Below are 14,908 nucleotides of genomic sequence, written 5' to 3'. Positions count from 1 at the left end.
TATAAATGGACTCCAAGATTTGTTATAAGATATGGGGATAGAAATAAGTCTGCAAAATGTCTTTTTAGAAAAGTCTCTCTAAACATATGTGACATATGGGAAGTCTAGCAGAGTCCCTGGTTTTTGAAAGGGGGAGGATTAATGAATGTGGTTTTAGACCGAGCCTTTTAGATGATGACACAACAAGCAATTGTATCTGATGTGAAAATTATATTTATATTGTATTTTATGCCATTACCAATGTAGGTTTTCTTTGTAACTTTTAAACATAGGTTGACATGAAAGATGTAACAAAAATCAACAGAGAAGAGGCCACATTCAAGCATCCAAGGTAACAGCTGACATCAGCCCTATCTGAAGAAAAAACAAAATTAAGCACATATTAAGGAACAGTGCTAACACATTTATTTATATACCTCTATTGGATATACATGTAACTTAGAGGACAAGAGTAAGGTTAGGAGGGAGAATAAGGTTTCAGATTAGGCAGTACTTTAAGGTTTAAGGAATTTAAAGTTCATTCTGTAAGTATTGAAGGTATACCCTGTGGAACGTTTTTTTCAGTAATTTAAAAGGATAGGGAGATTCTGAGTAGAGGTAGAAGTAGTAGTAAGAGAAGAGTGGTGTTCTGTAGAATAAAAAAGTAAAATTCCATTTGACAGACATTGTTTAAAGAATTTATGGGCATTACTAACTGGTTTGCTCAAAAGGAGATAATATGACAAGTGATTAGATTGAGTTTTTTAAACTTGTGGATACTACAAACCAGTCAGATTTCAAAATTGGTTAAAAAAATAGAAATTGCTAATTTATATTACTAAGGGGGAACTTAGTCATCAACATACATGTATTATACTACTGTCTCATTAAAGGATGTTTAACACCATGATATAGGAGGAACATGATTTCCAAATAAAGGCTAGTTCTTTTTTTTTTTTTTTTTTTAAAGATTTTATTTATTTATTTGAGAGAGAGACAGTGAGAGAGAGCATGAGCGAGGAGAAGGTCAGAGGGAGAAGCAGACTCCCCACGGAGCTGGGAGCCTGATGTGGGACTCGATCCCGGGACCCCGGGATCATGACCTGAGCCGAAGGCAGTCGTCCAACCAACTGAGCCACCCAGGCGTCCCTAAAGGCTAGTTCTTTAAACTGAATTGTTTTTATGAAAAACTCCCTACATGATTTATATTTTTTCAATCTGACATGAAGTGGTGCTGCTGGACATATTGACCATCTCTTATTTCATTCAGCTCTCTCAGAGCTGTCAATTTGTGACAAGCTTTATTTTTTCTATTTTATGAGAGAATGGGTAATACAGAACAAAAAAGATGAGAATTCTAATTTCTGTCTTACTTGGTTCCCCTTCTTTATACATTTTATTTATATTTCTAGAATCCTTTTTCAGACTCTTTAAATAGTTGTGTAGTGGCACAAAGATGAATAGGCTTTTAAAGGGATAACATAAACCAGTTTTACAATCATCTTAGTTCTGGTAATTAAACATAGGTAGTATTTGATACTCAAAAATCAGACTTTCCTGCTCACATAGGGGAATTAATCCAAATATAAGGTTAATAAGGGGTGATATTTTCATGGAAGAATACTCTCTAAGAGAATGGGTAGAAGAGTGACCATACAAGCAGCTGTCAATGTATAGGGTTGAGATATCACTGAAACATCATTAGAAATGTGATAAAGCAAAAATTGTACCTTCTGCAAAATGTCAAAATATTGTACAGAATTGGATGAAGATGTTGGTTGTCAATAAAATGCCTTTTAGAGGGGCACCTGGGTAGTTCAGTCAGTTAAGCGTCTGTATTTGGCTCAGGTCATGATCCCAGCATCCTGGGATCGAGTCCTACATCAGGGTCCCTGCCTAGTGGGGAAACTGCTTCTCCCTCTGTGCTCTCTCTCATCTCTCTCTCTCTCATTCTCCCTCTCAAATAAATAAAATCTTTAATTAAAAAAAGCTTAAAAGGCCTTTTAGAGAGGCTGGATTAAGTAAAATATGGGGCATTTAGTTTGAAACTAAATATATACAGATTCCAGGCCAAAGATTAATTTCTTTTGCCTGGGGAGGAACGATTACTTTTTTCTTTTCAACATGTTCTTTTCCACTTGTAATTCAGAGAATTTGATGAGACACCAAAAAATATAATCATCCTGGAGACCTCTATTAACAGTCTGGCTCTAGACATTTCCATAGTGGATGCTTCCTTCAGCCTGGTTGAGACTCTCTAAATTTAGATAGGAATGTCAAGGATATTAAATTGGCATGATATTTTGGAGGTCTGTATTTCCTCTTCTTAACCTTGAATGGAAAAACTATCTTGGGTAGTTCCCAATAACAGAAGATGATCTTTTGGCAGGGGCAGGGCACAGATTTTGTCAGTTATATATAGCCATTAAAGTAAAGAAGATCACCAACAAGTTGGAAGTGTATGAATGCAAAACTACAGTAAAAAATTGGATGTAGTTTCCTATTTCTAAAAGCCTCTGTCAGGAAATATCTGGTGTATAAAATAATTACAATATTGACCACACTGCATATATTTCTAAATGTATTGGAAATGCATTTGAAATGCGGAGTGTGTAATATTTTGCAGGAAAAGTATCTCAATTCAAAGCAAGGAAGTAGGGGTGCCTGGGTGGCTTAGTTATTAAGCGTCTGGCTTCACCTAGGGTCATGCAGGAAGCCTGCTTCTCCCTCTCCCCCTGCTTGTGTTCCCCGCCCCCCCCCCCCCCCCGGTCTCTTTCTCTGTCAAATAAATAAATAAAGTTTAAAAAAAAAAAAAAGGGAGGGGCGCCTGAGTGGCTCAGTGGGTTAAGCCTCTAACTTTGGCTTAGGTCATGATCTCAGGGTCCTGGGATTGAGCTTCACATTGGGCTCTCTGCTCAGCAGGGAGCCTGTTTCCCCCTCTCTCTCTCTCTGCCTCTCTGCCTACTTGTGATCTCTCCCTCTCTGTCAAATAAATAAAATGTTAAAAAAAAAAAAAAAAGCAAGGAATGAAACTGGGGGAATAAGTTACACATACACTGCTGATAGAGAAAATGTAAATCTTAAGAATTCTCCTGAATAAAAACTTCAAATTCATGTTTATATTAAGTTTGGGGATTCTGTATATTTAAAGTTGTTTTTGTGTATATGTTATACTTAATAGGACCACGAGATCTCATCCCGAAAGTCCAAGCGAAACAGGAGCAACTTCATCTGGCGATCTGAAAAGAAACCATGTATCTCCAAAAAAGATTGAGGTGGAAAGATCACTACCTGACTCACTCTTACCTTCAAAGAACTTAAAAGACACTTGCACATCAAAGCCAGAGGGCAGAATAGATTTAACTAATATTTCATCTAATACTTCGAAAGACCTCACTGGACAACAGGGAAACTTAAGTAGCATGAAGAAAAGCAGTGCGAATTTTAGTGCTACTGAAACAAAAACTGATAAGAAAGATTGTTCTTCTTTCGCAGTTTGTGAACAAAGAAGTGTAGATGGCGTATTTCCAAAAGACTACAAGATGCCTTCACAGAGATTTCTTAATCCTGCAGAGAAATCTTGTTCCTCAGACATAAAACCAGGAACTGAGCCTGATGGATCAGTGCTCTCAAAGCCTATTTTCCGTTTTGTTAGGGACATCCCTGCCAATTTAGAAACGAATGACACTGTCTTTGAACTTCAAGATAATGAAGTATTAAATTCTTCTATTAAAAGTTCTGCATGCACCAATTCTTCAGAGTCCAAATTTAACCAGGACAAATCTCCTATTCTGCAAGTAAATAAAACACAGCCTGAAAAACCTGAGTTAAAAGAAAAATACATGGATACCTTGAGTCCCAGTTCTATACCTCTAGGAGCATCTGAGGACATAACCCTTAATGTAAATCAAACAGCAGAATACTCTTTTTCTGAACAACAAAATAATGAAAATCCAAAAGTCCTAACTCAAAATGCTGCAGCATATTGGAATGAACTTCCACAGTCTGCATGTGCTCCAATATGTAATTCTTCAGCGCATGCATTTGGAACTTCATATCCTTACTACGCTTGGTGTGTTTACCATTACAGCAGCAGTGGCGGCAGTTCCCTTACCCAGACATATCGTGGGATAACATACGAAGTACAGCCACCTCCTCCTGGGATGTTGACTGCAATTGCAAGTACAGTTCAAAGTTCACATTCCAATCTTTTATGTTCTCAATATTTTGGTTACTTCGCTGGGGAGCGACAAGCAAGTGACTTTCTGCCAGTGAATGGGTATTTTCAATCTCAAATGCCTGTTCCCTACAATTTTCAGCAGCCAGTTTTTTCACAGTATGCTCCCCATCAACCATTCCCACAACCTGTATACCCTTACCCTCCTGATTCAGGTGTGCTTCCAGAAGTTCCATGGACTTATGGTAAGTTTTATAAGTTTTAGTGCTCACTTTATTGAGTTTTTACTTTTCTCTCTTTGTACATTTATGTAAGTGAAATTTACAGCAGGTCATCCATAGTAGTCATTTTTTGTGCAGGCTCATAGAATTGTTCAAATCTGTGAATTATGTTGTCACATGGGAATCTGGTTGTCAGAGATTGAAACTAAAAGAAGTGATAATATCACTAATACGTCCTTCAGCAAAAACCAACTTTGGGAACTAGTTAAGTAAATTATAGTTAATTCATACCGTGAAATACAGTGCAACAATTACACAGTTTAATTTAGTTTGTGGGGGGTTTTTTTTTGAAGATTTTATTTATTTATTTGACAGAGACCACAAATAGGCAGAGAGGCAGGCAGAGAGAGAGGAGGAAGCAGGCTCCCTGAGAGCCTGATGTGGGGTTCAATCCCAGGACCCTGGAATCATGACCTGAGCCAAAGGCAGAGGCTTAACCCACTGAGCCACCCAGGCGCCCCAGTTTGTGGGTTTCTTAAAAGAGTTTTTAAATTTATTTATTTGACAGGGAGAGAGTGCAAACAGGGGGAACAGCAGGGAGAGAGAGAAGCAGGCTCCCTGCTGAGCAGGGAGCCCAATGTAGGACTTGATCCCAGGACCCTGGGATCATGACCTGAGCCAAAGGCAGAGCCACCCAGGTGCCACTTAATGATAATTTTTAAAACTATGTCATATAAATTTACCTGTGTAAGTAAAGGAATGCCTAGAAATACTGAAATGAAATACAGCAACATTTTAACTCGTCTGCCTCCGGGTAATAAAATTGGGGGATTGTAGAGGGAGTTCTTAATATTTTCTAGATTTCCTACTATGAAAATAACATTATTTTGATAAATGGAGAAAAAGTAAAAAACCAAGTTGGAAAAAGAAACTTCCATCAGATAAAGCAGACTTTCTCTTGGCATTCTAATATACTATCTGAGCATAAGTGAGTAGAACAGCTTGGTAATTTGCCACTAGAAGTTGAAATTTTTTCTCTTAAATGGAACTTTATTTGTAAAATATGTTTAGAACATGGATTTTTAAAATTAAATTGAAATGTATATTTACCAATATAAAGCAAAATTTAAAAACAACTATTAATCTGACAAAAACTACGGTTATCCATTAACACTCCAGTATTCTACCATCATATGTAATATGTACTGTAAGTAAGTTTAACCATCTTTTAAGGTCTTAGAGAAATGCAAGGGAATTTCTTTCAAATTAAAAAGTTGTTTCTGGAACATATGTGGTTGGCTCATTTAGAAGAGCATGTGACTCTTGATCTCAGGGTTGTAAGTTCAAGCCCCACATTGGGTGTTTAGATTAATAAAAGTAAATAAACTTTTAAAAATAATAAAAAGTTTTTTCCCAACTCTAGATTCTCATAAATTAGTAAGTAGAAAAAAAATTGAGTTCATTTATTCATTCTTTGGTCTGAATTGGATAAGAAGCAGCTTGTTAGCATAACTCTGTCTCTAATTAAAAAATCTGATCACAGGACCTCTATGTTGGAGTTGCCACTTGACACTTTATGACCTATAGGATAAGATTCAAATACTTTAGCTTGAAACGCAGGGTCCTTCACAGTTTATGTAGCCTCATCTCCCACCACTTCCACCTTTGTATTCAAGCCACATTGAACTTACTGTTCTCTCATACAATTCCTCTTGTACTTCCATAGAACTTTTTGTGTGCCTTTCTCACATGATAAGTTATATGAGTATTATATGGTATTGTAATTATCTCTGCATTTTTCCCTTCCCATCCTGACCCACCAAATGAGTTTAAACAAGACTGGAAATTGTTCACCTAAAACAGAAGAAAAACAGTAAAGGAAAGGAGAAAGAAATAGGAGTGGAAGTGGCGAAGTGATTTTCCTTTGTGATTTTCCTTTGTGATTAATTTGGCACACTGCTGTTGCTGTAATAATAAACAGACCAAACATAGTAGATGTGGCGAGCCTATGAATTAAACTAGAAATTTTCATTTCTGAAATAGGAAATCTTGAATGTAATTGTTTCATAAAGGTTCTCAGAGTTTGAGCTTTTTCATATTCTTAATAATTAAGCTGTTGGTGATGCTCAAAAAGATAACTCTGGGATCAAATCCGGCTTTGATTCTCAAGAATTTTAATTGTTAACTTACTTGGTTATATTAGTCAAGTGAAAATAAAAGGAAAAGAAACAATTACTTACTGTATTATTCAAAAGTAGCTCTAAAGGTATTATGAGGCAGTAAGCACTTCATTTAGTTTTTATGAGTACAAATAATCTATAGAGATCACCGCTCATGCTTTCAGGAACTACATCCTTCTAAACATATGAAAATCCCTGTGGCCCATTTTTGATGTTTTGCTCTTGATACTTGTGTTCAGTGCCATAAATGGAACTAAGAGAGGGGCTAGGTGAGCCCTGTGTGTGAGGCACATTATTACCTCCTTTACTCCATTTAACTCTCCCAGAATACCAGAGAGGCATGTAGAGATTATTGTTCTCTTACAGATAAGGCAAGTACTCCTCGGAGATCCTTAAATAACTTTTAAGATCCCATGGCTATTAAAGGGCAGATGTGCAGTTTGAATTCTAATATTTTTAGTACTAACTTAACTCAGGTCTTCCATTGTACTATTATGTATTATGCTTAGTCAGCATCACTAACTTATCTCAAATCTTTGTGGTTTTTTTCTTTCAGTTCCGTGGCAACAAGAACCTTTTCAGCCAGGACATTGAAAAAAGTCTTCTGTCTACTGAAATAAAGGGAATTTAACAAGTTTTTCCAAGTATTTTTTACTTACTTTTTATTTTTACATTTTTTTAATATATGTAAATGTGGTAGGAAAGATAAACCATATAGCTCTTTATAAAATGTTTAAATGCAATAGTGTATCATATAATGCAATTGGAAATCAATTTCTGACATCTGAAATACCAAAATTATTTCCATGCAATATTTTAGTGAATGGTAGTAGGCTATTTTCAATATCCATCAGAAATATTAATATTTTGAAATGTTTCCATCACAAATGTTACAGTTATATAAAAATTCTTTTCAGATTATCCTAATGGAATAAGGAGAGTAAATGTACCATTTAATATGAGTAAACTTAAGCAATAGTAGTAAAATCTTTAAGATTTTTCTCTCTGATATTTTTTGATATATTGTTTATAGTAGCATTGTGCCATTTGACTTAAAGGATATTTTTTTTACTTGGATTGGTCAATCAGACCAATAATTTTATAATTCTTGATATTTTACATAATTCTTTGTCGAATGTGACAAATTCCTTTAATTTCAGTATTTTCTAATTTTTACTTGCAAAATACATTTTAATAGGGAATTTGGTTTGTATATTTTCAGTGTTTGTCTTTGAGTAGAGATTTTTAAAATTTTTATGTTTGAAGTAGTTTAATATCATTGTATTGAAATTAAAGTACATTTAGTAGCTTTTCCTAGGACCCTCTTCCACAAGATTATTTCTTTTGTATTGTATTTCATAATTCAAACTTTTCTTAAAATTGATTTTGTAGCAAATAATAAGGAATAATTTCTTTAGCTTATGCCATTAGTTTAGCCATATTTTAGTAATTTAAATAATGCAGCACAAATAGAAATTTTTTAATGCTGTGGTGATTTTTTTTTTCCTTTTCCAACATTCCACAAAAGCAAAAAGTGTCTCAGAAATAATCATCATAGAACAACAGGAGTTGCAGTGTATAACTCTGGTGTTTAGCACCCTCTCTGCCCACTAACACCCAACCCTGTAAAATTACAGCTGGAAAGATCCCATACAACTGGATGGGCCTTTCTCAAGTACTAGTGGGCCAAAAGATGTGACAAGAAATTTGCTTTGGCTCAAACCAAATAGCAGAGTTAGTGTTTTCTCATACTTTCTATGTTAGCAGACTTTTTATGTTACCTAACATAGGCCTCCAAAAAGAATATAATTCAGCCAAATTTATGTAGAAACTAATTTTTCAATTTAGAAAAACACTAAGAACCCCCAGGATAAGACTCTTTACTCACAACCAAATACAATGGAATTCAGACTACTTAAGGTTCTTCTCTAACAGATCTTTAAAAGAGGAAAGTCAAGCAGAGAACTGCAAGAAAGAACTAACGAATTTGAAGATTATAGAATTTAAGCAATATTAAAATAACATGGACAAGGGAGGAAGGTGGAGTGAGGGCTTTGTCCTTATAGTTTTATTTGAAACTAGTCTGTAAAATCTGAACTCCTGAACAGATATTAAAACAGTAATACTTTACTCAAAAAATGATTATCTCAGTCATTTGGTCAATTTATTATTAAAAATGCCTCTATTAGATAAACCAGAAGTTAAATGTTAAAAAAAATGCTTTCTTTAAACAACATTCAGTTTCTGTTAATACTATCTTGTGATACTTTTATTTCATGAGTTTTGATTTCTTAAAAAAAAAAAAAAAAGAAAAAACCTTATCTAAATATTCAGTTATATTTTAAAATCTGTGCTACGAAACAGCACATGAAAAACTAGGGCATTTTCTTCCTGCCCCCCCCAAATATGTGTTTTGGTTCCAAAAGTAAAAATAGAAAAAATTAAAATTTGAGCAAACATTATTTTTTTAAAAAACCTGGTTATTTGTAAATATTATTGTTTTGGAATTAAAGAGTTACCTGAATAAACTGAATTCCGTCGAGTTTCAGTGTTTTTTTTCCCTTTTGTGTTTCTTGACTAATGAACAAATATATGATTGATCCTTGATTTACACATACCCACTACATGAAAAACAAACCACAAAGAACTGACTTAATTAGACAACTAAATAAACTGTTGGAGCCCTCCTTCCACTGCAACTTGGTTTTGCCTTCACCTTCCTTTCCCCCCACTCTACAAACTTCCCTACTTCCTGGAGTTCCACAGGACAAGCCAGAGTCCCTACATTTCATGCAGTTCTCATGCCATTCAAGAGGATAAGTAATATACATGTAAGTGATTCCTTTCACATCATGCAAGTAATACGGAAAACAAAATAAAGTACTAGAACAGAGAATGACAGGATGATACAGAAGCTGAGATGATCAGGGAGGTAATCAAATTAACTTCTGTATTCTTATGTTTTAATTATATCACTCTGCCTTCCATTTATATATATATATTTAAGAAGTACCTGTGAAACTTAAGTTCTGGATCTAGCCACATACAAGGCTTATACCCCTCATTTTCACAATGAGGAGATTCCCAAAACCATTTTTTAGTGAACTTAAATATATAAACTTTTGGAGATACATCTGTATGTGATATAAAAATATTTAAAATTGTTTTTTATTAACATATAATGTATTATTTGCTTCAGGGGTACAGGTTTGTGAATCATCAGTGTTACACAATTCACAGCACTCACCATAGCACATACCCTCCCCAATGTCCATAACCCAGCCACCCTATCCCTACCCCCCCCAGCCCCCCAGCAACCCTCAGTTTGTTTCCTGAGATTAAGAGTCTCTTACTGTTTGTCTCTCTCCCGATCCCATCTTGTTTCATTTTTCTCTCTCCCTACTCCCTACAATCCCCCTGCCCTGCCTCTCAAATTCCTCCTATCAGAGATATCATATGATAATTGTCTTTCTCTGATTGACTTATAAAATTGTTTTTTTAATGGGATGTCTGGGTGGCTCAGTTGGTTAAGTATCAGACTCTTGGTTTTGGCTCAGGTCATGAGCTCTGGGTCATGAGATGGAGCCCCACATTGGGCCCTGCTCTCAGCGTAGGGTCTGGTTGGGATTCTCTCTCCCCCTCTCCCTCTGCCCTTCTCCCTACTGCCCACTGCTCGCATGCTCTCTGTAAATAAATTTTTTAAAAGATTTTATTTATTTTTGACAGCACGAGAGAAGGAGCATGAGCAGGGAGAGGGGCAGAGGCAGAGGAACAGGCAGACTCCCCACTGAGCAGGGAGCCTGGCATATCCATCTCAGGACCCTGGGATCATGACCTGAGCCAAAGGAAGATGCTTAACCGACTGAGCCACCCAGGAGCCCTAAATTTAAAAAAAAACAAAAGCAAAAACAAAACAAAACTTCAAAAAAATTTTTAACTCATTTTGTAGAATGATTGATTTATTGATTGTATCCTGTCATGCATCTTTGATATCAATATCTGTCATCAGTAGAGGCTTTTTGAATTCTATGACAAAATTTTTCAAGGCATATCATCCTTATAAGTTGTTTGAGGTGTATGCTTTTTTAAATCTCTGTATATATCCAAAATTTCTTTTCACTGAGGTCATTTCAGGCTAATTTCTTTCCCCAAAACATTTTTTTGTGTAATGATTTGAGGTTTTATTATTTTTTTTTAAGATTTTATTTATTTATTTGACAGAGAGAGATCACAAGCAGGCAGAGAGGCAGGCAGAGAGACAGGAGGAAGCAGGCTCCCTGCTGAGCAGAGAGCCCGATGCGGGACTCGATCCCAGGACTCCGAGATCATGACCTGAGCCGAAGGCAGCGGCTTAACCCACTGAGCCACCCAGGCGCCCTGATTTGAGGTTTTAATAGAGTAAATTTCCATACTTTTTTTGATGGATATAATTTTATGAGGAAAAAATGTCCAGGCATATGTGGTATTTTAAAACTATTAAAAGGTTTTTTTACAGTCATAGTTTGAATTCAGTTTGTACAATTTTGATAGTGCTTGAGTGCCATGTTGTCCAGTGCCAGTTGTCCATACAGTTTGAAAAATAGATTGTGGAGGAAGAAAATTAAATTTTTTTTTTTTAAAGATTTTATCTATTTAACAGAGGGAGAGATCACAAGCAGTCAGAGAAGCAGGCAGAGAGAGAGGAGGAAGCAGGCTCCCCGCTGAACAGAGAGCCCGATGTGGGGCTCGATCCCAGGACCCTGAGATCATGACCCGAGCCGAAGGCAGAGGCTTAACCCACTGAGCCACCCAGGCGCCCCTAAATTATTTTTATAAGACATTTTTCAATTTCTGATGAGTACAGTTGTAAGAGCAGTGACTACAGATTCCTAGCTAATGAAAAGAAACCGAGAAAGTAAGAGGTTGCTTAGTAATGCAATATAAAAGTAAGATTAAAAGAACTCAGAGAATAAGACAGGAAAATTTTCTAAGACCAAAATCCTCATATCTTGAGCAGTAAGCTCTGCTGACTGCTTTATTAATACCTTCTTATTTCTGAATCTTGTAACCATTTAAGAATCCCTCTGGTGTTTACAGGAAACCTCCTTTGAAATATTCTACGGAACCCTTAATCTCATAATACACTGCATTCTAATTTGTCACAAGAAACTGCATATATCCTGAGATAACTACTTTCATTTTTAAAGTCTATTTTCCTTTATTAGGTAAGAATAACTTAGATCGGGTGCCTGGGTGGCTCAGTGGGTTAAAGCCTCTGCTTTCGGCTCAGGTCATGATCCCAGAGTCCTGGGATTGAGCCCCGCATCGGACTCTCTGCTCAGCAGGGAGCCTGCTTCCCTTCCTCTCTCTCTGCCTGCCTCTCTGCCTACTCGTGATCTCTGTCTGTCAAATAAATAAATAAAATCTTAAAAAAAAAAAAAGAATAGCTTAGATCTATGACAGATACAATTTTTTTTTTTTAAATCGAACATCTTTGTTTTAAGAAAGCTAGTCCAGTCAATTGAGCTTATTTGGTTGAAGATTACACTTACATTCAGGCAGCAATCACTGAACATCTGGCGTGTGCTAAAAGTATGCTATTCTCTGCATGTGCATAAACTAATCTTTATATCAGCCCCATAAAAGGAAGCATTCTTTGCTTATTTTATAATGCATTCATTCAGAAGGCCATATAAGATTTCTATTCCTCAACTCATCTTTGTGAACATTAGTTAATAGTTTCCAGTATTGTTAGTTTGAAAAGAATATAAGATCTGTCTTAAGTTTCTCTTTGACATGCCACTTGCTTCTTAAATTCCAGACATCAATTTATGGTACCTAATATATAATCTTTTAAAATTTGAATTATAGAATATGCAAAAAACCACAATAATTTAATATTTTTGCATGTTTGATTAAAAGATAGTTGCTCTGTACATACTAATAATTCCAGTCCTTTGGCTAGGACTATTTTAGTTGTTTTGAGAAGTAAATGTATTTTTCATGTTGGGAGTTCTACTAAATCAGGTAGTTAATGACTCCTAATCCACAGATTCCCAACCAAGTGTTTTGACACCATGTCTGAATATTAATGAAGTATTAAACTACTGAACTGTAAACTTGAAAAATAGGGTGGTAAATTTTGTTATGTATATTTCACAATTAAAAAAAAAGAATCCTACCAGGAATCCTTCAACCAGGAATATGTTCTATGGGATGTGCTGGTACTTCCTTTCACTCCTGTGTTAAACCAAGTGTTCGGCCAAGGGATAATGCCAAATTACTATGCTACATTGAGGCCTTGCCTAGGATATAAAATCTATTGTTTCTCTCCACCAACTTTAATTATTCCATGGGAGATGGGGTGTGATATGTATTCCTTTTACTTCTCCATAATGCATACAGCCACACACATAATGTCAGTGGAATGCTTTAGGTTGTGATCACATGTGTCTCCTCTAGCTAAAGACCTCTCAACTTTTCAACACGTATAACTCAAAAGCCTGTTCATGACTCAACTTAAAGTTGCCTTACTCTTACAAGTATTCCTAGATTCCAGTGGGGTGAAATATAGTCTTTTAAAACCTATTAACACCAAGTGGGAGCATCTCTCCCATTATTTATCTCACTTTGTGAGATATCTTGCTTGCTCTTAACAAAGATTGTAAGCTGCTTTCAAGCCAGAAATACCTCACTGACATTTCAATTCCAAATGTCCACTGCTGGGCTGAGCAATAGAAGATGCTTAATATACATTTGCTGTTTGTAACTTGGAGTATATTTTTACTGAGTGGAATGGATTTTCATTTTGTCTTTTTTTTTTTAATTTTTTTTGAAAGATTTTATTTATTCATTTTACAGACAGAGATCACAAGTAGGCAGAGAGGCAGGCAGAGAGAGAGGAGGAAGCAGGCTCCCTGGTGAGCAGAGAGCCCGACGCGGGGCTCGATCCCAGGACCCTGGGACCATGACCTGAGCCGAAGGCAGCGGCTTTAACCCACTGAGCCACCCAGGCGCCCCTCATTTTGTCTTTTTGAAAATAAACTACTATCATTCCCACTCTCAAATCTTTTTTGGATTTTTTTTTTTAACTCTGACGTCTAAAAGGGGCAGGATAAAATATTCACTAACAAATTGTTCTTACTTTGCCATTTGATGGGTGCTTACAAGATGTTATAGGAGAAACTTTTTTCATTATTGTAGGTTCCTAGATCAAGAACCCAAAAAGCAGGGAGAAAAAATTCATTTTTTGTCTGTCTCAATATTTTGCCCTGAAAAATTAGTGGAAGATAACAAAAGTAACACAGCTGGTTCAGCAGGCTGTATGTGCATTTTCAATAGATGACATATTTGAAACATTACTTTCATTTTATATAGTTGATCTGTGAGAAAGTTAAGAAGGTGGCTATAGGCCCAGGAAATTACCACAGAAGTAAATGGTCTTGAGATAAGAGAGGGAAGGAAGTTAGAGAGCCTGCCTCTTCATAAAGAATATGGAGCAGAATAAGCTTCAGCATAGCATTTGAAGAGAAAAAGTGGGGACAGAATCGATTTTGAAGAAAGTGCCCCCCATCTCCAGAACTTCTACATTCTGCAAAGCTGAAACTCCAAACCCATTAAACAACTCCCCTTTCCCTCTCTCCAGTCCCTGGCAACCACCATTCTACTTTGTCTCTGATTTTGACTCCTCTGGATATCTCATAAATGGATTCCTACAATAGTTGTCTTTTTTGATTGACTTAGTTCATTTAGCATAATGGCCTCGGTCCATTCATGTTGTAGCATGTGTCACAATTTCCTATTTAAGGCTGCATAGTATTCCACTATATGTATATACCTCATTTGTTTATTCATTCATTCCATGAACATTTGTGTTGCTTCCACTTTTTGGCTATTATGAATAATACTGCCATAGATATTGATCCACAAATAACTCTTCAAGACTGCTTTTCATTATTTTGGATGTATACCCAGAAGTGTTACTGCTGAATCACATTGTGATTTTTTTTTCTGAAATTTTTTTATTTTTTTATAAACATATAATGTATTAGCCCCAGGGGTACAGGTCTGTGAATCGCCAGGTTTACACACTTCAGAGCACTCACCATAACACAAACCTTCCCCAATGTCCATAACCCCACCCCCACTCTCCCAACCCCCCTCCCCCCAGCAACCCTCAGTTTGTTTTGTGAGATTAAGAGTCTCTTATGGGGGCACCTGGGTGGCTCAGTGGGTTAAGCCTCTGCCTTCGGCTCGGGTCGTGATCTCAGGGTTCTGGGATCGAGCCCCGCATCGGGGCTCTCTGCTCAGCGGGGAGCCTGCTTCTTCCTCTCTCTCTGCCTGCCTCTCTGCCTACTTGTGATCTCTGTCTG

General features: G+C 36.4%; 1 protein-coding gene across 8 annotated transcripts in view; it reads left to right on the top strand.

Annotated features, from left to right (window-relative positions):
* Positions 1 to 9,076, top strand: part of TEX15 (testis expressed 15, meiosis and synapsis associated) — an 88,073-nt gene extending 78,997 nt beyond the window's left edge. For all 8 annotated transcript variants that reach the window (XM_047716782.1, XM_047716798.1, XM_047716792.1 and 5 more), the window contains 3 exons: positions 273 to 331; positions 3,161 to 4,401; positions 7,114 to 9,076. In XM_047716782.1, coding sequence (XP_047572738.1) covers positions 273 to 331; positions 3,161 to 4,401; positions 7,114 to 7,151 — 1,338 coding nt within the window. In that variant the 3' untranslated portion in view covers positions 7,152 to 9,076. The remainder of the gene's footprint in view (positions 1 to 272; positions 332 to 3,160; positions 4,402 to 7,113) is intronic.
* Positions 9,077 to 14,908: the final 5,832 nt, after the last annotated feature.

The sequence above is a fragment of the Lutra lutra genome, chromosome 2 (assembly GCF_902655055.1).
Source record: "Lutra lutra chromosome 2, mLutLut1.2, whole genome shotgun sequence".
NCBI lineage: Eukaryota > Metazoa > Chordata > Mammalia > Carnivora > Mustelidae > Lutra > Lutra lutra.
Note: the sequence above shows the minus strand (reverse complement) of the source record. Positions and strands in the feature narration are given on the sequence as shown.